The sequence below is a fragment of the Didymosphaeria variabile genome (assembly GCF_027946475.1).
Source record: "Didymosphaeria variabile strain IMI 356815 chromosome Unknown scaffold_6, whole genome shotgun sequence".
NCBI classification, from domain to species: Eukaryota; Fungi; Ascomycota; class Dothideomycetes; order Pleosporales; family Didymosphaeriaceae; genus Didymosphaeria; species Didymosphaeria variabile.
In genome coordinates this window covers 3,597,873-3,624,502 of record NW_026611625.1, presented here as the reverse complement: position 1 = coordinate 3,624,502, position 26,630 = coordinate 3,597,873, and the positions used below count along the sequence as shown (strand labels likewise).

Genomic DNA, 26,630 nt, shown 5'->3' with positions numbered 1-26,630 from the left:
GGCTGAGCGAGCGCTGATCTGTGGAGTTCAATGGAAGCCGCCGAGCGATCGCACCATGACAATGAAAAAATCGTGTTCCTGAGCGGCTCTTTGCCGTACCATGCGCCTGCACGATTATGGATGTGGCGCTGATCATTACTCCAAATGCGGTAAAACCAGACCCTAACTGTACGAACAATCTACTTGCTGTACCAACCAAAACCGTACGACAGACCCCTGGGTACAACTCGCATCTCGCTACAGAGGAGCAACATGCACCTCACCGCTGCCAACGGCTCTGTAGCATGACTTAAGAAATCGGGTTTTCGGGTTCAGCTTGCCTAATGGTGGTGTGGTGATACTATTCGCTACCCGAGGTCGAACCATAATGACACGCCACGAAGATGGACCGTAAAGCAATGCTGATTCACCGTTACTTTGTGACTGTCCACTGAATTGGTGCAATGCTTGAACCAAAGAGAATAACTGCCTCAATTAGCATGTTGACTTTGTTCTTGTGCAATTGACATCGCATCGAGTTCATGCAACCGTAGAATGTCCGACTCTCGCCACACCCTGTGGGCCGCGGCCACCGGCGAACACTCAGCTGCATGAGTAGCATGACTCCTTCCAGCACTTTGGATGACTAAATTACGGATTCGTCTCGAGGGTGCGTCACCCTCTTCGCCCTGACTAGACTAGGAGCTGTGGGTCTCATGATCCCTTGTTAGCCTCACCTCCACTGACATGTTGTATTCGGGACCAAGCCAAGGCAATGAGCAAACGGGAGCCACCCGCTTCAGCTTAACAAACGATTGGTGGAATGTTCACCCAATGTCCAAATGTAGAGGTTTCCGCGAGCCATGTCCCACAGCATGCTGCTTGACAAAAATACTATCCCGTGGGGCATTGCATCTCAACGACGAAACCCGCCTGGTGGACGAGAATCGCCGATGACATCACATTCCACTTGTGGGCTGATCTTTAAAGCATCATCCGCTGTTCGAACTGAGACATTCCAACTAAGAGATTCTCGCCTATTGCGCGTCACAATACTGCGATTGTTGTGACCCAGATACTTATCCGCTGCGAAAGGTACGTCTGCTACCCCTGGTTCGTAGCGGGAACACCGAAAAGGGCGTCGTCATGCTTCTAGACGTTTGCGTACGCTCAATTTTGACACGAAGGATGTCACTATAACCAAGGAATAGAAAACGTAAAGGGTTAGTGGTAACTCGTATTAGCTGTACACTTTCAGCCGAAGAGCTAAGCGCTGCGCTGGTGTTTTGTGAATTCCGGCAGAATGGCGTATTGGGGACAAGTGAGCTTAGTCTCCGCGGCGAATCGTGGAAGCCATGCAGACATTTCTTGCGGGTAGCGAGATGAAGGTGTACGCACGAGAAAGTCTAGCTCGAGGCCCTGAATGCCTTAGTCTGCAGTTAGTGGGTTTGGAAGAGCGAAATCTGAACGCCACATCCTTAGTACTAGCCTCGCTGTGGACCAGGGTAGATGTAAGGTAGATCATATGGACTTCGAACATTAGGCAGAGTTTTCGAAAACGTGTCCACCTAGGTCACACCACAAGTTCCATGCTGGTCGCTGCCGGCATTTTTCCTCGCGGCAATGCAATTGTTCGGATGTTGATGGAAGACACGATATAGTGCACGAACCTCGCATGGCTAAATTAACTGGGTCCCGAGCGGGCACCAAGGCCTTAGACTGCCGCTCTGCCGCTCCCGACAGGTCCAAGTACCCCACAAGAAGAGTAATTTCTGGCAGTATACTTGTTGTTCAAGCTGGTGATCGTCATAGCAGGTGGAGCACGTGTCAGCTAATACTGAAAATTTGGCGCAATGGTGCAGGCAGAAGCCGCATGGTCAAGCCATGGTCCGGACATACGATGAAAACAGCAGCTGAGCAATGCCGGACATGGGTCAGATTCCAAATGGTAATGTAACTTCGTACGAATTCGTCTTCGATGCAGGAAAGCCCGTAGCCCGCTCCAAGCAACAGACCAACACAGATACATTGAAAATACGAGCGGAAGAAGCCGTAGGCAACCGCTGCGTGCTGGGGTTGACGAGGGCGGGTCGGAGATGGGAGCGGGAAAGCCGCCGTGCCATGGTTTCCGCTACGCTACTCCGTGGACGCAGAATTTCTGGAACAGAGCGTGACGTGACCGTTGAGTGGCTAACACAAGGGCACCTATCAGGTGGGTCGCACGACAGGGGAACGCGTACGAGGCGTCCACATAAAGTGCAGCGCGTTTTCGTGGACCCACGAGAGAGGATTGACAGCGTATCGTCGCAGCCCGGATCGGCAGACTATGATGACGATCGTATGTCCAATTTGACATGAGATGGGCGACAGGCGAGGTGATTGCGATGGCTGTGAGGCTGGCAGCTGACGGGCGTGTGGAAGGTCAGAAAGACGGCGGGCACACCGGTGGACGTTGACGGAGACGATGTCCCCGTTTCTAGACGGCTAGATCGTTCCACTGTGTCGGGTCGCTTGGCCTTGCACATCACCAAGCCACGGTGGATCAGTGACATGGAGTTGAACTGGGTGTATGGGTGGAAACAAACCAGAATCGACTTTTCAGGCCCGCCATCGCGAATAGGGAATGCTCATTGCGGCTGTCTGCGCTGCTTGATTCGCCGTTCGCCGCAACGGGAATTCACTCATCCGTAGCGCTTCCCTAACCGAGAGTTGTGGTGGTGAAATCTTTGCAGTCACGTGGACGCTATGGCCGCCACGCAGCGTTGGCGCGCAGAAAGCCTGCCACCACACGCGTTGTCAGCTCCTCTCTTCTCCACCACAGCTCGTATTAGCTGCGAGTCCGGACGCATGCATGTCAATCCACCGTATTGTTATTTATCTGACCGGCATCCAGTCCAGCTTGCTCCGGTGCGCCGTGGCTAATGTGCAGCGTTAGGTTATTGCGCCGTCACGTGGCAGCGCTACACCCAACTGATGCATCCAGCGCAGGCCGGTGACGATCGCTCCAGCTCTGTTAATACCCCGGGCTTCAGATCATTTTGACAGTGCCGATCGTTCGTGATGTTTCCATGGCTCAATATGGTACACCCTGGCCCAGCACCTGGCGTAACGCCCTCGTAGACCACCATGTTTACCCGTACCCGGAGACCTCAGCAACGGTGGAGAGTGGAATGCAACCTGAGTATCGTACTATATTGTACTATTTTGGGCAGCGGTAGGTGGCAATGACCTCATCCGACGGTCGAGTAGATGCGCTGCACGAGAATGTTCAGGAGGCGGGTCGGGGGTCTGAGAGGCGCCCGGAACGAGTAGTGTAGACGGACTAGCTCGTCAATCGCACGATCCTGAGTCTGGCCGTGGTCCCTTGTTGCTGTAGTTTCCTGAAAAGTCGTCGACCCTCTGCGAATCGTTTCCGAACATGGTGTGGATCGCTTGACCGCAGTGTGTGTGAGTAGCTCCCCCTGCAGAATTTCTCCAACTGCCAGAGCTGCCCGTCTCTGACCCAAACAAACTGCTAGTATACTTTGTCTCCATCGATTTGACCGGGCTCTTGGGTGCTCACAAAAAGTTCCCATTTTCTCACACAAAGCCTTTGTACCTCGATTGCGTGGAGACGAGACATAGTGTTGTACGTATAGCCCCATTTGTAATATCTAACTCTTAGTTCCTTCAAACATCATGACTTTGAACCAATCCCAGGTTCACTCATGCCAGTTCCCTTCCCTCGGTAGGGGCTCTGGCAGTGACCAGAAACGGCCGTTGTCGGTCAGGGTGGAGCTCCAACGCCCAGAATTGCTGCAACAACTCTTCGCGGAAGCCAATGGCGAAGCTTCCCTCGTTGCAGCTGTCAGGGCGGCGTGGGCATTGGTGCTGCGCACATACACAGGCTTGGACCAGGTTTGCTTCGGCTATGGGGAGGTCGGAGGCGACAAAACAACCGACGATAATGGACAGAGAGATCCTGTCGTCGCCTATCACGTCAGTGATGAAGTTGCAATTGCGGACCTTATACAGCGCGCAAAAGACGATAGCTTCGCATCTGCCCAGTCCGGACATGAGAGCTTTCAATACAATACCTCAGTGTTGTTCCGTATTGCTGTGCATGGAGGCACAGCCCCAGGAAATAGTAAAACGGCGCCGATGACCATGGCAGCGTCGGTAGGCTGTACTCCATTCCTTCAGTCGCAGCGCTCGCTAATATATATGTGAATAGTGCCACCTCCGCCTCCTCGTCAAGGTGCTGAAGACTGGTATCAGTGTTCTTCTTGAGTACCGTAATTCTTATATATCGACCGAATTTGCCAGGAGCATTGCAAGTACCACCGACAAAGCGCTAGATCTTGCTCTTTCTTCGCCGAGATTGATCATCCGCGAAGCCGACCTGCTCAGCGACCGTAACCGAAATCAGATCGAGAAGTGGAATTCCGAGCCTTTGCTTCGTGTTGACAGCACGATCCACGATACCATCGCAGCGGTGACAAGTCGGATCCCTGATGTAGAGGCAGTCGCATCATGGGACGGAAACTTTACATATCGCGAGCTTGATGAGCACGCATGTCGACTCGCAGCGCGACTGATGGAGCTCGGGGTAGGCGCCGATGTGATTGTCCCTTTGTGCTTTCATAAGTGAGTTTCGTGGATGAGTTGACGTTCGATATATTGACGAGTATCAGGACGCGGTGGAATGTGGTTGCCGTGCTTGGCGTGCTGATTGCGGGAGGCGCATGTAAGTAGTCGTTTCCTTATCGTGCACCCCGCGCCTTCCCCACGCCGCAATCAACATCGGTCCGAGGCCATGGGCATTTGAGGCCCATGTAAGTCTCACAGTGAATTGAACATGTACTGACTTTCTCATAGTTTTGCCGCTTGACCCTGCGGCTCCCAGAGAGCGTCTTGAACACCTCATCAATGCTGTCGGTGCCAAAGTCGTCCTATGCTCTCCTTCCGAGTCCCATATTGTCGAGGGCCTTGCAGATAACCTTCTTGCTGTTAACGAGGAATTCATCGAATCCCTTCCGCCATTTGCAGAGCGGCCTCAAAGTCGTGTCGGGAGCCACAATGCGGCTTACATCATTCCAACATCAGGCACTACAGGCCAGCCAAAGCTGTCCCTGCTTGAGCATGGAAATTACTGCACGGGAGCAAGCGCGCATTTTGTAGGACTTGGGTTCGATACAAAGCCTCTGCGCGCATTACAATTTGCCGCCCACTCCTTCGATTCATCAGTACTAGAGATCTTGTCCCCACTCATGTTTGGTGGCACCATTTGCATCCCAGATGAAAACGACAGGCTTAATGACATCTCTAAAGTGATTAATGATATGCACATTACCTGGGCCAGTTTGACCCCTACCTTTGTTCGCTTTCTCGAGCCTTCAATGGTACCAACACTGGCTACCATCATCCTCATGGGTGAGGCTATGTCGCAAGCCAACCTGGAAACGTGGTCCAAAATCAATCTGATCAATGGGTAAGCAAAACGTGATGATGACTGTGACTTCACTGACCGACTTCACAGTTACGGCCCAAGTGAGTGCGCGGTGTGCTCGTCCTCTAGCCTGCATATGCAACCAACCTCGGACCCTAAGAATATTGGCTTCCCTGTCGGCTGTCACCTCTGGGTTGTTGACCCGGAGAATCGTCACCGCAGACTCCCTATCGGGTGCACCGGCGAACTCCTGATTGAGGGACACATTGCTGGTCGAGGCTATCTGGGCGATGAAGAAAAGACAGCACAAGCCTTTGTCACAGACGTCGCATGGGCTAGTCAGCCTTTCCGAGGCTACCTCACTGGAGATCTGGTAATCCAGCGACCCGACGGTGGTTTTACCATCGCAGGACGTAAGGATAATCAAGTGGTAAGCGGACAATGCTACAATGCTCTTCCATGAACCTTACTGATCCGGCTCGCAGAAATATCATGGGCAAAGAATCGAGCTCCTGGAAATTGAGCATCATCTGAACCTTGACTCACTGGTCAAGCATAATCTTGTGTTCTTGCCCAAGGCCGGACCTTGTAAGGAACGGCTGGTCGCCGTTGTGACTCTCGCACAACACACAACGGAGAAGGAGCCACTCGTTCTCTTCGAAGGTCAGGAAAAGACTACAGCCGATGCTGCTGTGGAGGCTATACGTGCTCGGGTCTCCACTCGACTGCCATTTTACATGGTACCCACAGTGTGGATCGCAGTCGCATCCCTTCCTCTCCTCTCATCTGGAAAGCTAGATCGAAAGCGGACCTCTCAATGGCTCAATGCAATGGCTGACGAGACTTACCAACACGCTGTTCCAACCACTACAGACTCGTCTTCACAGGAAGAAGCCGCTTCCTCGCGGGAAAGTCTGTTGAGGTCGATCTGGGCTCGTGTGCTGAACCTGCCAGTCGAGCAGATTGGTTTGAACCGGTCATTCCTGTCACTAGGTGGTGATTCGATCTCTGCTAGTAGGTACAAGCGCATAGCCTGTTGGTACAAGACTAACGTGCATCTAGTGCAAATGATGGGTCAGTGCCGGAAGCAAGGGATTAGTGTTGGTGTTCAGGAAATCCTACGCTCGCGCTCGATCATAGAACTGGCTACCTTGGTGAAAGAGGTCCAGGTCTCCGCGGATCGCGCTGTTGAGGAAATTAACGTGCCTTTCGATCTGACGCCGATCCAGTCGCTTTGGTTCCAGCTTCCTAACCAGGGACATGGCCACTTCAATCAGTCGTTTTACCTCAAAGTCCAGCGTAATGTCAATGCAGCAGACTTCCGCGCAGCTGTCGAGACGCTTGTGGGCAGACACTGTAAGTGAACATCGTTTTTGTCTATACCAGCGTATTCATGCTTACTGTTCATCGCCAGCTATGCTCCGAGCTCGATTCGCACTGTCGGATGAACAAGTGTGGCAGCAGCGTGTTACAGACAATATTTCTGACTCTTACCGGTTCCGCCATAAGGAAGTCACAACAAAGGAGCAGGTCGATAACATGATCGAGGACTCTCAGAAATGTCTTGACCATGCGACTGGGCCCCTGCTCGCCGCTGATCTGTTCGAGTTCGGCAACGAGCAACACGCCTTTCTCGTAGCTCATCATCTTGTTATCGACTTGGTGACGTGGCGTCTAATCCTGGAAGAACTCGAGGAACTACTAACGGGTGGATCGTTGTTGCCACCAGCTCTACCTTTCCAGAGGTGGGCGCAGTTGCAGCGTGACCACGCTAAGACGCTGCGACCGGATAAGATACTGCCACCCGCGGATATACCAGCGCTCGATTTCAACTACTGGGGTATTCAACATGCGGATAACACCTATGGTAATGCCGGCCACGCAAGCTTCGAGCTGGGCCGAGACCTCACTGCGTTGTTTTTGGGTGACTGCCATGCGACCCTCAGAACTGAGCCAGTAGAGGTTCTGCTGGCTTCACTCCTTCACTCCTGGGTGAAAGTGTTCGATGACAGATCCGTTCCAGCTATTTTCAACGAAGGACATGGCAGAGAGCCCTGGGACTCGGACATTGACATCACCCGCACAGTGGGCTGGTTCACCACTGTTTATCCCATCTCCGTCACACCTTCTGACGACCCCATTGAGACCATTCGCATGGTGAAGGACTTCAGACGCCAGATACCCTTCAATGGTAGACCATACTTTGCCAAAAGGGTGCTCACCGAGGACGGGAAGGAACTCTATGACACTCACTGGCCAATGGAGATCAGCTTCAACTATCTTGGACAATATCAAGTGAGTTCATAAATACCTACCGCATTAAAGTAAGCTAGTCTCTAACAGTTGCTAGCAACTGGAACGAAAGGATGCGTTACTACAGCCGCTCGAAAGCATGGCTGGCGAGACACGCGGGGCTGGTGGCACGGCTGATGTGGGCTACGCTTCCCCTCGATTTGGCCTTTTCGAGATCTCTGCCATCGTGTTCAAAGGCCAGCTCAAGTTCGCATTTACGTTCAATAGCCACATGCAACACCAGGATCGTATCCGAGAATGGGTATCGAGCTGCAGTCAAGTACTCACGGGAATGATACAAAGCTTACCCTCGATCACGCCCAGGACGACCCTAAGCGATTTCCCATTACTCACACTCAACGAAGAGCGCTTCCAGGCTATGCTTCACCGCCTTTCTAAATTGGGTGTTCCAGCCAATGAGATTGAGTCTGCATACCCATGCTCTAGTATGCAAGAGGGACTCTTGCTTTCCCAATCCAAAGACGCAGGATTTTATGCGGCCGTGACCATTCACGAGCTTACCATACCGAACGGACACCCGAAATGGGAGGACATTGCCGATAGCTGGACAAGGGTCGTCGCGCGACATCCTGCCTTGCGCACAATCTTTCTAGAAAACATTGGCGCTGAAGAAGGCTTGTATGACCAGGTCGTCTTGAAAAGTGCCGACCCCAACATCGTACATCTCCAATGTGCGACCGAAGAAGAAGCACTTCGGCTTATTGAAGAGCAACGCTCAGTCAGCTATGAAAACGGTAGCAACCCTCCTCATCGATTCACCATCTGTAGCACAACTGAGGGCAGGATATTCTGCTGCCTCGAGATCAGCCACGCCATCATGGATGGGCATTCCATGAGCGTACTCTTCCGAGACCTGCGACAGGCCTACGAGAACATCCTTGCCGAGGATGGGCCGCCGTATGCCGACTATATTGCATATCTCATGAACCAGCCCCAGGAGGCTAGCCAAGACTTTTGGAGGTCCTACCTTAAAGGGAGCGAAGTCTGCTCATTCCCAATGCTCAACGATGGCATTACCTCTGAGAAGCAGCTGCAGAATATTCGCGTGGACTGTGGCAATATTAGCATTCTCGATCTACAAGCGTTCTGCAATGCTCACGGCATCACGCTGGCAAACATATTCCACACAGCATGGGCAGTCACTCTCAGTCTCTATGTGGATAGTCCCGACGTGACCTTCGGCTACCTCACCTCTGCAAGAGACTCTGATGACATTCCACGCGTGCAGGATATGGTGGGACCTATCATCAACACCCTGGTTTGCCGCGTGCAACTGACCGACGGTACACGATCACTGCTAGATGTCATCCGAGACGTCCAGCGCGACTATATAGATTCCATACCGCACCGACACATTGCACTTGCTGAAGTTCAGCATATGTTGGATCTAGCCGGCGCGAATCTCTTCAATACTGCATTATCCTACCGACGCCTGCCCTCCGAGAACACGTCCAACAATGAGAAACTCAAGTATATCGAGAAGGCACCTATATACGATCCTACTGAGTACCCAGTCTCGATTAATATCGAGGTCTCTGATGAGGCTGCTATGATCGACCTGGACTTCTGGTCGGATTACCTGTCCACTGCGCAGGCAGAGAACGTCGCCAGTACATTCGTGCGTACTTTGGAGAACATTCTCCACAACGCAGAACACAGTCTCAGCTCTCTCGACAATCTCAGCGGGAGGCACTGGCAGAAGATTCAAGATTGGAACGTCATGCATGATACCATCCATGAGTGTGTGCATCGCAGGTTCGAGGAGTGGGTGAAGGCACAACCCGATGCTCCTGCGATCCGAGGTCACGATGGCGATTACACCTATGCTGAGCTCGACGCAGTCACCGAGCGCTTAGCGCACTATCTCGTTGACCTTGGGGTTGGTCCAGAAGTGTTCGTTCCCACCTGTTTCGATAAAAGCACTTTCGCTGTCGTTGCCATGCTGGCAGTCCTCAAAGCCGGTGGAGCAGCAGTCCCGCTTGATGCCAAGCACCCGAAGCCAGCACTTGAATCGCGAGTGGAGGATACGCAAGCGCAAGTAGTCTTGACTACGGCTGCTCGCTCGGAGCTTTTCGAAGATATCGCTCCGGATGTCGTTGTTGTTGACTCTGTACTACTTGATGATCTATCAGACGTCGAAGGTGCGGCGTGCATGGCTGTTGAACCGCATAATCCTGCATTCGTCATCTTCACAAGTGGAAGTACTGGAAGACCAAAGGGTGTCGTGCTGGAACACGCAGCTTTCGTTACTAGTGCGTATGCCCATGGCAGTAGGTTGGGTGTAGGGCGTGACACTCGGTTCTTACAATTTGCGTCCTACACATTCGACAACTCTCTAGAAGAGATGTTCACTACACTTCAAAGAGGAGGCTGTGTCTGCGTCCCGTCCGAAGACGATCGTAAGTATTCATACACTCTGTTTGTTTTCTTTGACTGACTCGGGGGCTTTGTCCTTAGGTATGAACGATCTTGCGGGCGCAATCGCCCGACTCGATGCTAACTTCATGGACCTGACGCCCACAGTTGCATCGCTGCTGAACCCCAAAGACGTACCCACAATCAAGGGTCTGGCCCTTGGCGGAGAAGCCTTGACCAAAGCAGTACTGGAGCAGTGGTCTCCGTATGTGCACGTCATGGGCCAATACGGACCTAGCGAAGCTTCTGTCAACTCCGCCTTCAAGAGTTTCAAGACATTCAAGCAAGGTGATGATCCTACTAACATTGGTAGAGCGGTCGGCAGCGTGTCGTGGATCGTGGATCCAGCAGATCGCAACCGTTTGGTGCCCATTGGATGCAAAGGTGAACTTCTTATTGAAGGACCAATCATTGCTCGTGGCTATCTACGGGATCCAGAAAAGACTCAATTAGCTTTCATCCAGGATCCTGCTTGGGCTCGTAGTAATGATGGGCACAGCCGCCGGTTCTACTGCACTGGTAAGTCTTCATTGCCTCTTCAATGCCGTGTGCGAACGCAGCTAATTGTTCCCAGGTGATTTGGTGCACTACACTGGCGCAGGAGAAATCATGTATCTGGGCAGGAAAGACAGCCAAGTGAAGGTGAGTCGACAATGTGAAACAATACGTTGCGTTTGCTGACACGAGATAGTTGAATGGTCAACGAATCGAACTTGGCGAGATTGAGCATCATTTGAAGCTCGCCCTTCCCTCCAATGCCCAGTCTGCCGTTGAGTTGGTCAATTTCACAGACAGCAAAGTAACGAAGGCTCTTGTGGGCTTCGTTTGCCTGACTGAATCATCAACCGGGGTCGTTCCGGGAGTCGGAGAGATGGCGGAAGACGTGCGAACCAAGGTGAAAGAGGCCGAAGTCGCGCTTGCGAACGCTCTTCCATCATACTATGTTCCCTCTATGTTCGTACCCATGACGAATATGCCAATGACAACATCTGGGAAGCTCGACCGAAAAGTGTTGCGGCAACTTGTTCAAGCAATCCCCGAAGACGATCTCCATATCTTCCGACTTGCTGGCAAGAGTGGCCGAGCACCTTCAGGTCCTGCGGAAACGATACTTGCGCGACTCTGGGCTTCTGTCTTGAATCTGCCCGCCGATTCCGTTGGCGCGGATGATTCCTTCTTCCGCCTCGGAGGCGATTCCATAGGTGTACGTAATGCCCCAGTACGAAGTCGGCATGTCTTGCATGCAGACACCTCGTACCTCACTCCCTTTTACTTACTTATACTGACCTGCGCGTTTAGGCAATGCGACTAGTCACAGCGAGTCGCAAAGAAGGCATTGTGCTTGCTGTCTCTAACATATTCTCACACCCGCAACTGGCAGACTTGGCGGCGACTGCCGTTCTCTTGTCTTCGGAAGAGCTTTCCGCGCCTCCTGAGCCGGAGGTGGCTCCTTTCGAGCTCATTCCAGAACACAAGAAGCGTCAAATAATGGATCTGGCCGCATCCGAGTGTGGAGTCTTTCCAGACTCTATCGAAGACGTCTATCCGTGTAGTCGACTTCAGGAAGGACTTATCGCGCTCTCAGCGACGGAACCTGGCTCCTACGTGGCTCAGACAATCTACCGGTTGCCAATCGACATCGATGTACAACGCTTCCAGTCTTCTTGGAACAAGGTTGTTGCGGAAGAGGCCATACTGCGCACACGCATCATCTATGTAGAGGACCAAGGCTTCGTACAGGTAGTGTTGCGCGACGGTGTGGAGTGGTCACAACTGAACAGTTTGGAAGACATTAGCAGCGCCCACCGTCATCTCCCAGCCAAGTCTGGAGGTCCATTGGCTTCATATACCATTGTCGGACAAGACACATCCTCTGTGTTCTTCGTTTGGACTGCGCATCATGCAATCTATGACGGTTGGAGCTTGACGAATCTCCTCGGCAAAGTTGAAAGCTATTATCAGCACACCACCCAAGCATCGCACGCCCCGGTCCCTTATTCGAGGTTCATCAAGTATCTTACGTCACTGGACGCGAAGCAGTCAGATGACTTCTGGCTTTCGATGTTCGAAGACATCGTTGCCCCTCAGTTTCCACAACTACCGAGCCCCGAGTACAAGGTCGAAGCCTCTGGCCAACTCCATCACCATGTACCCGTCACTCGCAGAAGCGGAACAGATATCACCATGCCTTCTATGATACGGGCTGCTTGGGCTTTGATGCTAGGAGCATACTCTGGCTCAGATGACGTGTTATGGGGAGAGACAAACAGTGGACGCGAAGTCCCTGTCCCCGGCATCGAAGACATTATCGGCGCTACCATTACGACATCTCCTATGCGCCTGAAATTAAATCGTCAGGTTACCGTTGGAGACTATCTCCGAGAGGTGCAACGCCAAACCTCCGCTGCGATTCCGCACCAGTTTGCTGGACTGCAGCATATCCGCAAGCTTAGTTCGGACACAGCCGCTGCATGCGAATTCCAGAGTTTGTTGGTCATCGCAAGTGGGGATGGCTTGAAAGATCCTGAAGGTGGACTGTGGGATTTGCAAAGCACGGGCGCAGTTGGGACCAACTTCTTCAACTACGGTCTCATCTTCAACTGCTCTGTCGACAATACTGGCATTGAAGTTGAAGCTCATTATGACGGCCAGGTTATACAGCCATGGCTCGTTCAACGCCTGCTTGAGCAGTTTGGTTTCTTCATCAACCATCTCAACAAAGAAGAATCTCTCCAAGGCGTACTTGGTGATATGAACATGCTGAATTCCGCGGACGAAGACGTGATCTCGTCGTGGAATAGTCGGCCGGTCAACGTTGTGGATAGATGCATTCACGACAGCGTCTCCCAGAGCCAAGTCATCCTTCGCCCTACATCGATCGCGATCGACTCGTGGGACATCGGTGAGATGTCATACAAAGAATTTGATCAGCGCACCACATGGCTCGCTTCGCGGCTCATCTCCCTTGGTGTTGCACCGCATAGCTACGTACCGATATGCTTCGACAAGTCAGGTTGGACCATCGTGGCTATGTTCGCTATTATGAAGTGCGGTGCGGCTTTTGTGCCGCTCGACTTCGAAGCGCCACTTCTTCGACTTCGTGAGATTGTCGATGACGTGAAGGCCAAGCTCATACTCTGTGGCTCGCAACATGAAGCTTTGTGCAGATCTATACCTTGCAAGGCATTGGTTGTTGATGGAGAGGCTACCGACGACCACACGAAGCAACCTCACAGCCTCCCATCTGTTCAGAGCGACACGACTGCCTATGTACTCTTTACATCAGGCTCAACTGGTAAACCCAAGGGAGCTGTGCTCAGTCATCGTGCATTTTCATCCGCATCCGCAGCCTTTGCTCCCGCTTTTGGTATCTCCGAGGCCTCTCGCGTTCTGCAGTTCTCCTCTTACACATTCGATGCATGCCTGATCGAGATCTTCAGCACCTTGATCATGGGCGGTACCGTCTGTGTGCCTGATCAGAGCTCAAGGACGAACGATCTCGCTGGTGTAATCAACAGGATGAGGGTCAATTTGGCTTGTCTCACACCCTCGGTCGTCCGGATGATTCAACCTTCCCAGGTGCCTACCGTGAAGACACTATTGTTGGTCGGGGAGGCCATGTCTCAGCAGGATCTGCTTACTTGGGCCGATCGAGTAATCTTGTGTAACGGCTATGGACCTACCGAATGTAGCGCCATCGCGACTGTCAATATCATGTCTGCTACCACGAAGCCAAACAACCTCGGTAAGGTTGTCACAGCCAGAGGATGGGTAGTTTCTCGAGATGATATCCACCAACTTGTTCCTGTCGGAGCAGTAGGTGAGCTGATATTGGAAGGAGGGGGAGTTGGCTCTGGCTACCTAAACAATCCTGAGAAGACCGCCGATGCCTATGTTGAACAGGTCAATTGGTTGATGGGAGATGACCTGAAAGTTGGTGCTTCAAGGAAATTCTACAAGACGGGAGATCTCGTCAGATACAACGAGGATGGTACCTTGCTGTATCTCGGACGCAAGGACAATCAGGTATGTTCCCCACGAGATGAACGATATGATATATCGCTAACAAACCGGTTTATAGACGAAAGTGAGAGGGCAGAGGCTGGAGTTGACCGAAGTAGAACATCATCTCATTCAGGACCCTGTAGTCCAGAATGCACTCGCATCTGTCCCCAAATCCGGGCCATGCGCAAAGCGTCTCGTCGGCATCGTTTCACTGCGAGATGTGGCGGTATCTGGCGCTTCGAAGGCAGAGCTGCAATTACTGCCCAAAGACACCGCTTCCTTCAACATTGCGACAATTAGAGAGCGTCTCGAGACACGTCTCCCATCTTACATGGTACCATCGCTGTGGATTGCCATATCGAAATTTCCACTGATGCCATCTGCGAAAATGGATCGCAAGAAGGTGGTTCAATGGCTCGAGAACATGGACAACGACACATACCGCACGATCGCGACTCTGGGACTGGAGGATCCTCAAGAAGATGCAGATGTTGTTGACCGAAAGCTGCAGGCGATCTTCGCGAAGGTTCTCAACCTAGCACCAGAAGACATCCGCATGAGCCAGTCTTTCCTACGACTCGGAGGAGACAGCATCGCAGCCAGTGAGTTGAATTCGCTCCATTCATCGGACAGTACTAATAAACTACCTCCAGTGCAAGTGTCGTCAATGTGCCGTGCTCAAGGCTTAGCTATCTCCGTTCAAGACATCGTGAAATCGAAGTCAATTGCTGCTCTCGCTGCGGGAGTGTCTGTCACCAGGAACAATGCAACCACGACATCGCAGCCCCAGGACTACAATCTGCCATTCGACCTCGGCCCTATACAAAGGTTGTTCTTCGACACTGTTGGAGACAACTACCACCACTTCAACCAGAGCTCGGTGTTTAAGCTTGCTCGGTCCTTTGAACTGAAGGAAATCGAAGAAGCGCTTGACGCTCTGGTCAACATCCACCCCATGTTGCGAGCTCGTTATTCCCAAGACGAATCAAGAACCTGGAAGCAAAGCGTTGTAAAGTCTCCCAACCCCTTCAGGTTGCGGCATCATCAAGTCAAGTCTGCCAAAGAAGAGTCTATGCGACCGATTATCGACGAAAGCCAAGGTACACTGGACATTGTGAACGGTCCGACCTTTTCCGCCGACCTCTTCGACATCGATGACGACTTCTCCCAGGCGATTGCGCTGGTCGCACATCATCTGGTAATTGACGTCGTTTCATGGGGTGTCATTCTAGAGGATCTTGAGAGCTTGCTCAATGGCACAGCACCTCCGCCTCAGAGTCTCCCATTCCACGCTTGGACACAACAGCAAGCCGCGCAAGCTCGTCAGGAATCTGCTGAGAAGGTCATGCCCTTGGCTAGCATTCCGCCCGCCGACTTCGATTACTGGGGTCTAGATGCATCGGATAATCTCAACGGCGATGTTATCAGCGAGGAGATCGAGCTTAGTCCCAAGGACTCGATGCTGATTCTAGGTGCGCATGACGCACTAGCCACCGAGCCTGTCGATGTATTTATTGCAGCGCTCTTGGAGTCCTTCCGCAAGGCGTTCCCAGACCGACACACGGCGACCATCCATAACGAAGGTCACGGTCGTGAGCCGTTCGACTCTCAAGACCTCAGTCGAACAGTAGGATGGTGCACTACTATGGCGCCCATCCATTTACCTGTATCTTCCGAAGACCCTACAGACATCGTCAGCACCATTCGATGGGTCTCGAGCCTCCGAGAGAAGACTCCTGGGAAGGGCAGACCCTACTTTGCCTATCGACTCCTCACTGGCGAAGGCCAGGAACGTTTCGCATCCCACTGGCCTGCTGAGGTAACTTTCAATTATCTTGGAAGGATGCAGAACATGGAGCGCAAGGACGCCCTGCTACAGAGGATGCCGAACATCATGACAACGGACATCAGCGCAACCACTCCCCGTCTTGCATTGTTTGAAGCCACTGCACTCGTTAGTCAAGGAACGATCAAGCTTTCCTTTGACTTCAACCGCCGGATGAGCCGGCAATCGCAGATCAAGAGCTGGATGACTGCATGCAGAGAAACGCTTGTCGATGCTGTCGACCAACTTCTTCAGCTGCGCTCCGAGCCAAGCCTCGACAGCTTCAAGCTTCTTCCACTGACCTACAATGGCATGTCAAAGCTTTCAGCGTTGCTGCCTACAGGCACAGCTATCGAAGACATCGAGGACATCTATCCCGCTTCTCCCATGCAACAAGGCATGCTCCTGTCTCAGCTTAAAAATCCCGAGCTGTACTCGTACCACTGTATTATGGAAGTCAATTCGACGACTGCCGGACAGCAAATCAATCCACGCAAGATTGCCGAGGCATGGCAAATTGTGGTACAGCGTCACCCCATTCTACGGACTGTGTTCGTTGAGAGCATCTCTAAAACCGGCCTAATGGATCAGATCGTATTCAAGAACAGACCTGGCAGAATCACGTGGATCGCAGACTGTGATGCTGAAGAAGTGGCTCGGTTACTGCGGGAACAGCCGTTGATCGATTTCCGCGAATTCAATACTCCCCATCGCTTCACGATCTGCAAGACCAAGGCAGGCGATATCTGGGCCAAGCTGGAAATGAGCCACGCCATTTGTGATGGCACCTCGATTCCGATCATTCTCAACGACCTCGCACGGGCATACGGACACAAGCTGACCAGGGCTGATGTCGGACCAGCCTACAGCAATTTTGTTGCTCACACTCTCACAAACAATCGCGACGCGGATATAAACTTCTGGAAAGCGTATTTGACTGGTGTGGAGCCGTGCCTCTTCCCGGTACTTCACGACGGGGTGCCCGGACCCCATGAGATGGGCTCATATGAGCTTCATCTGCAGGATATTGCTCCCATGACGGCTTTCTGCAAGAAGTTTGGTGTCACTTTGTCCAACGTACTGCAACTGGCATGGGCTCTTACTCTGCACACCTACGTGGGCGCATCGGATGTGTCTTTTGGTGTTGTAGCATCTGGTCGCGATGTTCCGGTGAAGAACATCGATGAAGCTGTTGGATGCTTCGTAAATATGCTCATCTGTCGCCTCGAATTATCAGATGACTCCACTGTTCATCAGCTGCTGGAAAAGCTACAGGCCCACTCGGTCGACGCAATGGCTCACCAGGCCTGTTCGCTCGCTGACCTTCAACACGAACTCCAGTTGTCGTCGCTTTTCAACACCGTCTTCACATTCCAGCGCCGCCAACTTTCACGTGATCCTACCAAAACAACACTTGCTTTCGAAAATGTTGAAGCAGCCGATCCGGGCGAATTCTTGATGACACTAAACGTAGACGTCTCAGACGAGGGAGCAACTGTCGACTTTGGCTTCTGGAAAGACAAAGTACATCCTTCTCAAGCGCGGAACATTGTAGACGCGTTCGGAAAGATACTTGCTAGCATTATCTTGAGCAGTGACAAGGATGTCACCGTCACCGAACTCGATATGTTCACGGAGAGTAGCTTGCAGCAGATCATGAACTGGAATGCAGACTTGCCCTCGCCTGTACGCCGATGTGTGCACGAAGTCATCGAGGAGCAGGTCCTGGTTCGGCCGCGGTCCACGAAAGCGATCGAAAGTACAGAGCTTACTGTTACCTACCAAGAGTTCGACGAGATCACTACGCGCCTGGCACTTCATCTGCAGACGTTCGGAGTTGGCCCCGAGACGTTCGTGCCAATTCTCTTCGAAAAGAGCCCGTGGGCGCCAATAGCAATGATCGCAATCATGAAGGCAGGAGGTGCCTATGTAAGTGGACATACCCATTCTTCATAGCATACACTGACGACTTGCGCTCTATTAGGTACCCTTAGACCCAAAACATCCACCCACCCGCCTTCGCGAACTCATCGCCGATGTTGGTGCCAAGGTTGCGTTATGCTCGAGGACCTACCATCCCAGAGCAAGTGAGGTTATCGGTAACGCAGTCATCGTCGACCGCCTGGCTGTCAACAAGCTTCCACTATCCAGGGGATTGCGGTTGAAGTCAGATGCGACTCCAGATAACCCTGCCTACTGCTTGTTTACTTCCGGCACAACAGGCAAACCCAAAGGAACCATCATTCCGCACCAAGCCTTCTGCACAAATGCAGCAGCGTTCACTCACGAGATAGGCATCAACAGTAATTCGCGCACCTTCCAGTTTGCAAGCTATACTTTCGACGCCAGCTGTCTTGAAATTCTGGCGGCCCTTATGGTAGGAGCAACGATCTGCGTGCCAACTGAAGACGAGCGAATGTCAGACCCTGCAGGAGCAATGCGTAAGATGAAGGCTACCTGGTCACTCTTGACTCCATCGGTATTAAGCACTCTCAAGCCAACGCAACTGCCGACTTTGAAGAGTCTTGTTGCAGGTGGTGAGGCAGTGCCTGCAGCTGAGGCCGAGAAGTGGCAGAATAGGCTCCACTTTGTGATCGGTAAGCAACACGCGCGCATTATGAGCTATGGAACAAGACTAATTGATGCACAGCTTACGGACCGACTGAAACTGCTGTCATTGCCAGCACTATCCATAAAACGGCCGATATAGATGGAAGGAACATTGGACTTGCCTCTGCGTGCCGTTTGTGGGTTGTTCATCCCCGCAACCATGACAAGCTCATGCCAATCGGAGCCGTCGGTGAGCTTCTCATCGAGGGACATACTGTCGCTCGGGGTTACCTTGGCGATGAAGTCAAAACTGCAAAGGCTTTTATTACCAATCCGACCTGGGCCTCGTCACTTCCCTCGGACCAGGGATCTTTCTTGACCTCGAGGATGTACAAGTCTGGAGATCTCGTCCGTTACAACCCAGACGGCACTGTCAGCTACATCGGTCGGAAGGACACACAGATCAAGCTTAATGGCCGGAGAATCGAACTAGCAGAGATCGAATTTCACGTGAACGACAAGTTCGCAGACAACATCCAGTCAGCGGTGGAGCTCGTTGCGCCTGCAAGCCGTACCTCTGCTAAAGCTTTGGCTGTCTTCTTCGCTGTCAATGATGACCCGCGAGCGTCCTCTGGAGAAATTGTCCAACCTGCGTCATCCGACCTTCCGCAATCTGACGAACTGCTTCTACCGATGGATGATGACGTGCGGGAGGTTTGCAAGTCGCTTGAGAATTCCCTAGTCGGCGTTCTGCCTGCGTACATGATCCCATCAATCTTCTTCCCAATGAAGAAGCTGCCTTGGACGCCGGCTGGAAAGCTAGACCGCAATCGTATGCGAGTGTTGGTGCAAAATCTGAGCAAAGAGACATTGTCGCCATACCGGCTGGCGAACTCGATGCATAAGAAGAAACCCAAGACCGAGGCCGAGAGGAGACTACAGAAACTAGTGTCATCAGTGCTGAACTTGCCACTATCATCCGTAGGTGCGGATGATAGCTTCATCGTAAGTGCGATATCCTCCAGTAGCAGCCTTCACTAACCATCACAGCGACTGGGTGGCGATAGCATAGCCGCGATGCGACTTGTCGCCGCTGCACAAGCTGAACATTTGGATCTTTCGGTCATCGACATCTTCCAGCAACCCAAGATATCTGATCTCGCTGCCAAATGTAAGCTCACTGCTACCGGCCCTAGGATCGAGCGCGCGATCGAAACATTCGAATTGCTGCCCCGCGATCTTCAAAGAGGCCAGGTGGTCCAAGAGCTTTCCGACATCTGCCGCGTACCAAAGAACAAGATTCAAGATGCCTATCCGCCAAGTCCTTTGCAGGAAGCGTTCGTTGCGCTCTCAATAAAGCAACCGGGCGCTTACGTTGCGCAACACGTCCTAGCCCTCGCGGATTCTGTCGACCTCAAAAAGTTCCAGGCCGCATGGGAAAAGGTTGTCCGGGAGGTTGATCTCTTGCGAACGCGTATCGCCCAGCTCCAGTCGGGCACTTTTATGCAGGCTGTCCTTGTTGAGGATCCTATTGCCTGGCGTGAGGCGACCACCCTCGAGGAGACCGAAGACGAGGCTGCCAATCTGCCGGCCTACCTTGGGGGCAAGCTTGCAACATATGCCATTGTTCGTACATCCGCTGCACGACTCTTCGTATGGACCATTCACCATGCACTGTATGACGGCTGGAGCATTGGGTTCTTGCTGCACCGCGTGCAACAAGTCTACCAATCCGGATCTTCCGATGTTCCGAAGGTTCCCTACAACAGATTCATCCAGTACCTCCAGAACACCAGCCGAGACGCCTCCGCAGGATTTTGGAAGTACCATCTTGCTGGTGCTGCGCCTTATCAATTTCCTCAGCAGCACACCAACACCAGTGAAACACCTAACGGACAAACATTGCAACATACTGCGAAGCTCGTTCGACAAAAACATACAGACATCACGCCACCTACTGTAATCAGAGCTGCGTGGGCTCTTCTACTGTCGGCGTATACTGGTAGCGATGATGTTGTCTTCGGAGAGACGCTTACTGGTCGCGACATCGCGGTGCCTGGTGTTACCGATATATGCGGCCCTACTCTGACAACCGTGCCGACGAGGGTGCAAGTCAACCGCGACGGTAACGTCCTAGACCTCTTAAGAAACATCGCCCAAGTCGCCACGGATCGCATACCTCATCAGCACTTTGGCCTCGCCGAGCTCAAACGTGTGGACGAGTATACCGCGGCTGCGTGCGAATTCCAGAATTTACTCATCATCCAGACTGGTAGTGAACAGCCAGCTGAGTCCATATGGTCTCATCACAACAATGAAATTCAAGGACAGTACTTCACCTACCCACTGGTCATCGAGTGTCAGACCAATCACACAAGCATATCCATCACGGCATACTACGACGAGAATGTGATCTCTTCGTGGGAAGTCCAGCGTATCCTCTACCAATTCGATTCGATCTTAGCGCAGCTGAATTCAGTGGGCAACATTCGCGACGTTCAAGTGTTCAGTGAGCAGGATACACAGTTTGTGAGGAGCCTCAACGCTGCAGAACCCTTCGTTGTCAACGACACTATGCCTTCTTTGTTCCTCCAACAAGTTTCCGCGCACCAGCATGCCCCTGCTGTGTCAGCATTTGATGGCGACTTCACCTACGGTGAGCTTCGCGATCTGGCATCTCAGCTCGGGCAAGAGCTCATAAGGCTGGGCGCTGGTCCTGAAAAGCTTGTACCAATCTGTGTGGACAAGTCGCGCTGGGCTATAGTTGCAATCATGGGCGTCCTCATCTCGGGCGCGGGCTACGTCCCTCTGTCTCCGGATCACCCAACTTCCCGTCACCGACAGATTATCCAAGATTGCAATGCGTCGATTGCTCTATGCTCACCACAGTACGAATCTCGCATGGCGGACATCGTCGGCAAAGTTGTCAAGATCAGCGAGACTGCCATCCGCCAGCTCCCTAAGCTCCAAGCTCCAGTGTCACTGCGCGCAACACCAGACAACATTTGTTACGTTTTGTACACGTCTGGTAGCACTGGAGTTCCCAAGGGAGTTACTATCGAACATAGAGCCATTGCGACCAGCTCTGCGGCAATGCGCAAGTCTCTCGACATTACGCCCTCTTCAAGGCTGTTCCAATTCGCCTCATTTGTTTTCGACGTTTCCGTCCTAGTAAGTACATCCCGAAATGAGTATTTAAGCATTACTGACTCTTGATTCAGGAAATCCTCACTGCCTTGAGCTGCGGTGCGGTCGTATGTGTTCCTTCGGAAGAAGGTCGCACCACAGATATCGCTTCAGCTATCAACAGTCTGAAGGCAACTTGGACTTGCCTGACGCCTTCTGTTGCAAACGTTATCGAATCACCGGAGAGCGTGCCGACTCTCCAGACGTTCGCATCAGCCGCAGACCCTCTGACACCAGAAACGATCAAGAAGTGGGGCTCGGGTCTCCAGCTGTTGAACGCATACGGTCCTACAGAAGCTTCCGTGATTGCTCTTTCGAACGTCGTTGGCTCGACGCCTCGCGAGTCTACAATCATCGGCCGCGCGCTTGAGAGTGGTCGTGCTTGGCTTACCAACCCAGAGGATCCACATCAACTCGCTCCAGTTGGTTCCGTCGCGGAACTCTGTCTCGAGGGCCCATTCCTTGCTAGAGGCTACTGGAATAACCGCGCAAAGACCGCCGAAGTGTTCATCGAGAATCCTCGGTTCATCAAAGCATTCTCGAAGGAGGCATTTTCTCGAATCTATCGTACTGGCGATCTAGTGAGGTATGCATCTGATGGTCGCGTGCATTACCTAGGACGTAAAGACAACCAGATCAAGTTGGCAGGGCAGCGCATGGAGCTCGGTGAGATTGAACACCACCTACAAGCTGATGAGACCGTCAAACATGCTGTTGTTTTGCTGCCGAAGTCGGGTGCCGCAAAGAGGAAGCTGACAGCTGTTGTGTCGCTCCACCGGGTGCAATCTGATATTGATGCGCACGACAAGCCTTGGAACGCACCAATGAACCAACCGGACGTTCTCCAGCAGATAAAGGTTGCAAAGGAGAGGCTATCAAATCTGGTGCCACCCTACATGGTTCCAACGTTGTGGATTGCGATTCCTCGCATCCCTGCTTTGGCTTCAGCGAAGCTTGACAGGAAGCAGGTTGGAGCCTGGCTTGGAGACATGGATGAAGAGACCTACCGCATGATCCTGGATATTGAGAACAGCATGGAACCGGCCATTCCGGCATCTGGTGCCGTGATCAAGATGCAAGGCATTTGGGCGAAGGTCCTTAACATGCCAATCGACGAGGTGAAGCCGAACAAGACATGGCTCTGTAAGTTTACAACGCGCGCCACACGAATAGTATGGTACTAATTGGTATTAGCACTTGGTGGTGACAGTATTACGGCCAGTAAGTATCTTTACGTTGCTCATTTCTTACGGTGTGATACTAATGTGTCTTAGTGCAACTGTTGGCGCGATGCAGAAAAGAAGGCATCAATATCACATTGAACCAGGTTCTCCGGAGCAAATCGCTCGCTCACCTCGCAGAAAGTGTTGGAGCTTCTGTTATCATGGAAACAGGAGAGGATAAGACCGATAAGCCGTTTGCATTGTCCCCCATTCAGCGCTTGTACTTCCACAGCTTGGGCGACGACAAGAACTCCCACTTCAACCAGTCCTTTACACTCCGGTTAGCTCGCAAAACGGCTCCTTCCAGCTTGAAGAGCGCCCTCGATGCGATCGTTCGCTGTCATTCGATGCTTCGCGCCAGATTCATCAGGGATACGAACGGCGAGTGGACTCAGACGATACCGAGCGATATCTCGAACGCGTATGCGTTCCATGTTCAGGAGGGTATTCGCCTTTCTGGCCTACCTGAACTCGTCTGTAAAACCCAGAAGAGTCTTGACATTGTCAATGGACCAGTATTCGCAACGGTACTATTCAACACACCGACGGGCGAGCAAGTGTTGTTCCTCACAGCGCATCACCTTGTCATCGATGTTGTGAGCTGGAGAATAATCCTGGGAGACTTGGAAGAGAGCCTCACGTCCTCAGCATCAGTCGAACTGCATAAAGGGCTTCCATTCGCAACATGGAACGAGAAGCAGCTTTCGCACACAGCGGAACCAGCTCAAACCGCGGCAATTCAGAAGCAATCGTTCCATGTCGAGCCTGCCAACTTGGCATTCTGGGGTCTCGACCAGCGTCCTAATGTCTACGGCGACGTGGAACGTGAAACTTTCTCGTTAGATGAGAAGATCTCAGCATTGGCTCTGAGAGACCACAGCGCGTTGCGCACCGACATCGTCGATCTATTCCTGGCAGCGATTGTTCACTCTTTCTCGCGTGTCTTCGTCACGCGCAAGACACCGACCATCTTCAACGAGACACACGGTCGTGAGCCATGGGAATTCAGCAACCTGGACTTGTCAAGGACTGTTGGTTGGTTCACGACGATGTACCCAGTGCATGTCGCCATCGCCGAAGATGAAGACGATGTTGTCCAGACCGTGCGTCAAGTCAAAGATCTTCGGCGGAAGGTCACGGACAATGGACGTCCATACTTTGCTCATCGCTACCTCTCGAAGGATGGACAAAGTCGATTTGGCGACCATGAGCCTATGGAAATCCTTTTCAACTACCTCGGAAAGATGCAACAGCTGGAGGCTGCAGATGCACTCTTCCAGCCGGTACACTTTAGCGAGGATGACGAAGCACGCATGACCGACACCGGGGCAGAACTCCAGAGACTTGCCCTCTTCGAGGTCTCCGCCTCGGTCGAAAATGGCAAGATCAATTTTACCTTCATGTACAACCAGATGATGAAGAACCGAAAAGGCATCCGCCGATGGATAACCGAGTGTCAACGTACGCTCGAGGAGATCGTCTCAACTCTATCTGAGATAGAGACCCCTCAGCCAACCCTATCCGATTTCCCTCTGCTACCGTTGGATTCTTACGAGCGCCTCAACCGCGTTATCAAATCTCTCGGATCAGTCGGTGTTTCATATCCTCAAGTTGAAGACATCTATCCATGCGCTGCTGTGCAAGAAGGTATGATACTAAGTCAGATCAAGGATTCAAGCGCATACTGGTCCTTCACTACGTTTGAACTGAAAGCGAAGCGAGGTCGCGTGGATGTGCAGCGTGTGTTGCACGCCTGGAAGAAGGTCGTTGACCGTCATCAGGCTTTGCGCACTCTCTTCGTCGACAGCGTCTGCAAAGGTGGTGTATTCGACCAGGTAGTTGTGCGTGTGCCTGACACCGGCGCCCACACAGTCACTTGTGCCGACAGCGAGCTCACCACAAAGCTCGACTCCATCCAATACCGCCATTTGAACGGGAAGAGGAAGCCTCGTCTCCCTCATCAGCTCTCTGTCGTTCAGACTACATCGGGCAGGGTTGTGGTAAAGATGGAGATCAACCATGTCGTCATCGACGGTGGGTCACTCGCTGTGATCCGACATGACCTAGAAGAGGCGTACGAGGGCCGCTTGTCCAGTGATGAAGGCCCACTGTACAGCGACTACATCAAATATCTACGTGCGCAGCCCATGAAAGAAGCAATCGACTTCTGGAAGGGGAAACTACAGGGTGTCCGGCCATGTCACTTCCCGATTGCGCCACTACACTCACGCAAACAGCGACAGCTTCATTCGCTCTTTGTAGACTTCAACCGGTTCTCCGAGATTCAGACACTCGCCGAGAGGAACAACATCACCTTCGCCAATATTTTACTCTCCGCCTGGTCGCTGGTACTCCATACTTATACAAACTCATCAGAAGTCTGCTACGGCTACTTGACGTCCGGCCGCAATGTCCCGATCAACGACATTGAGAACGCAGTAGGAGCATTCATCAACATGCTAGTGTCTCGGGTCAGAGTGTCCGACTCGCATTCGCTCCTCGCCATGAGCGAGAACGTTCAGAACGACTTCATCGAGAGTTTGCCGTATCAGCATTGCTCTCTCGCCCAGTTCCAGCACGATCTTGGTCTTTCCGGTCAATCACTCTTTAACACGGCTGTCTCGATTCAAAACCAAGGCGCAACTGAAGTTGAACCCACGTCAGACGCAAATGTGGAGTTCCTGCACCTCGATGGCGGTGACCCAAGTGAATTTGCGTTGACAGTCAATATCGATACAACTAGGCATGACGAGGGCGTGCGATTGGCGTACTGGACTGACTCCGTTTCCGACGATGAAGCAAAAAACGTCTCTTCGCTGCTGGTGAAGATCCTTTCCCAAGTTCTCGCTGACCCGAGTCAGACGGTCGCGGAACTTAATGCTGTCATCACAGACAGACCAAAGACAGCACGAAGATCTAAAGTCTATACGCCCTCAGTTCGATCGCCCATGTCTAGTCCTCGCTTCGAGATTTCGGACCCCATGGCTTCTACTCGTTCCATACCCAGAGTGGAATTTCCCCAAGCGCCAACACCTACCGCAATGGATGGTCCTGATATGACCAACCTCATTCGGTCAATCATCAGCGAGATGGTACCCCAGATCGTGAGCCAGGTCATGGAGAAGAACAAACTTCCGCCAATCGCCACACAGTCAACGGTCAGTGAGATGACCAATCAAATGGCAGGCATGATTGCAAGACGGGCATCGCAGAGCAACCGAGGGAGACATCTTGAAACGTCTTCTATACGCTCTCGGCGAATGAGCACGACTTCTATGCGCTCCCGGCGAATGAGCGCGGCTAGTGATACCGGGAGCAGGATTCAGACCGCCGCCGATATGGTGGCTGCAGCTGGTGTGATGGCGACCGAAGCCTTGAAATCAGTGCCGCCGGATTTCGTGGAGAAGAAGCTTTTAGTATTGTGGAGCGACCTACTGGACATGGTGGAGGATTCGATTGATAAGGATGATTCATTCTTTGTAAGTATACCGATCATGGACTATCGTGCGTATCCTTACAGCCTGCAGCAACTAGGAGGGGATAGCATCATTGCGATGCGACTTGTCGGGGCTGCAAGAGAGGAGGGACTGTCGATGACTGTTGCGGATGTCTTCAAGAACCCGACGTTCGCAGATATGGCTAGAGTAAGTTCGTCCAAAGAAGAAACATACAACGACTAAACATTACAGGTCGTTCGCGTCGCTGG

At 52.3% G+C, this 26,630-nt stretch overlaps 4 protein-coding genes across 4 annotated transcripts; all 4 read left to right on the top strand.

Annotated features, from left to right (window-relative positions):
* Positions 1-6,477: 6,477 nt before the first annotated feature.
* On the top strand, positions 6,478-10,157 carry N0V89_009096 (uncharacterized protein; the record flags this gene model as incomplete). The annotated part of the gene is made up of 3 exons (XM_056217849.1): positions 6,478-6,481; positions 7,733-7,739; positions 8,147-10,157. 3 exons carry the CDS (start codon positions 6,478-6,480, stop codon positions 10,155-10,157), a joined length of 2,022 nt encoding a protein of 673 aa, XP_056069405.1.
* A 1,189-nt stretch (positions 10,158-11,346) lies between these two features.
* On the top strand, positions 11,347-14,440 carry N0V89_009095 (uncharacterized protein; the record flags this gene model as incomplete). Its single annotated transcript, XM_056217848.1, has 2 exons — positions 11,347-11,354; positions 11,458-14,440. The coding sequence occupies 2 exons, from the start codon at positions 11,347-11,349 to the stop codon at positions 14,438-14,440; spliced, it is 2,991 nt and encodes a 996-aa protein (XP_056069404.1).
* Positions 14,441-14,696: 256 nt separating this feature from the next.
* Positions 14,697-17,921, top strand: N0V89_009094 (uncharacterized protein; the record flags this gene model as incomplete). The annotated part of the gene is made up of 2 exons (XM_056217847.1): positions 14,697-14,704; positions 14,774-17,921. The coding sequence occupies 2 exons, from the start codon at positions 14,697-14,699 to the stop codon at positions 17,919-17,921; spliced, it is 3,156 nt and encodes a 1,051-aa protein (XP_056069403.1).
* Positions 17,922-18,402: 481 nt separating this feature from the next.
* N0V89_009093 (uncharacterized protein) lies at positions 18,403-26,604 on the top strand (the record flags this gene model as incomplete). Its single annotated transcript, XM_056217846.1, has 6 exons — positions 18,403-18,406; positions 18,616-19,520; positions 19,566-21,686; positions 21,737-22,844; positions 22,896-22,922; positions 22,976-26,604. 6 exons carry the CDS (start codon positions 18,403-18,405, stop codon positions 26,602-26,604), a joined length of 7,794 nt encoding a protein of 2,597 aa, XP_056069402.1.
* Positions 26,605-26,630: the final 26 nt, after the last annotated feature.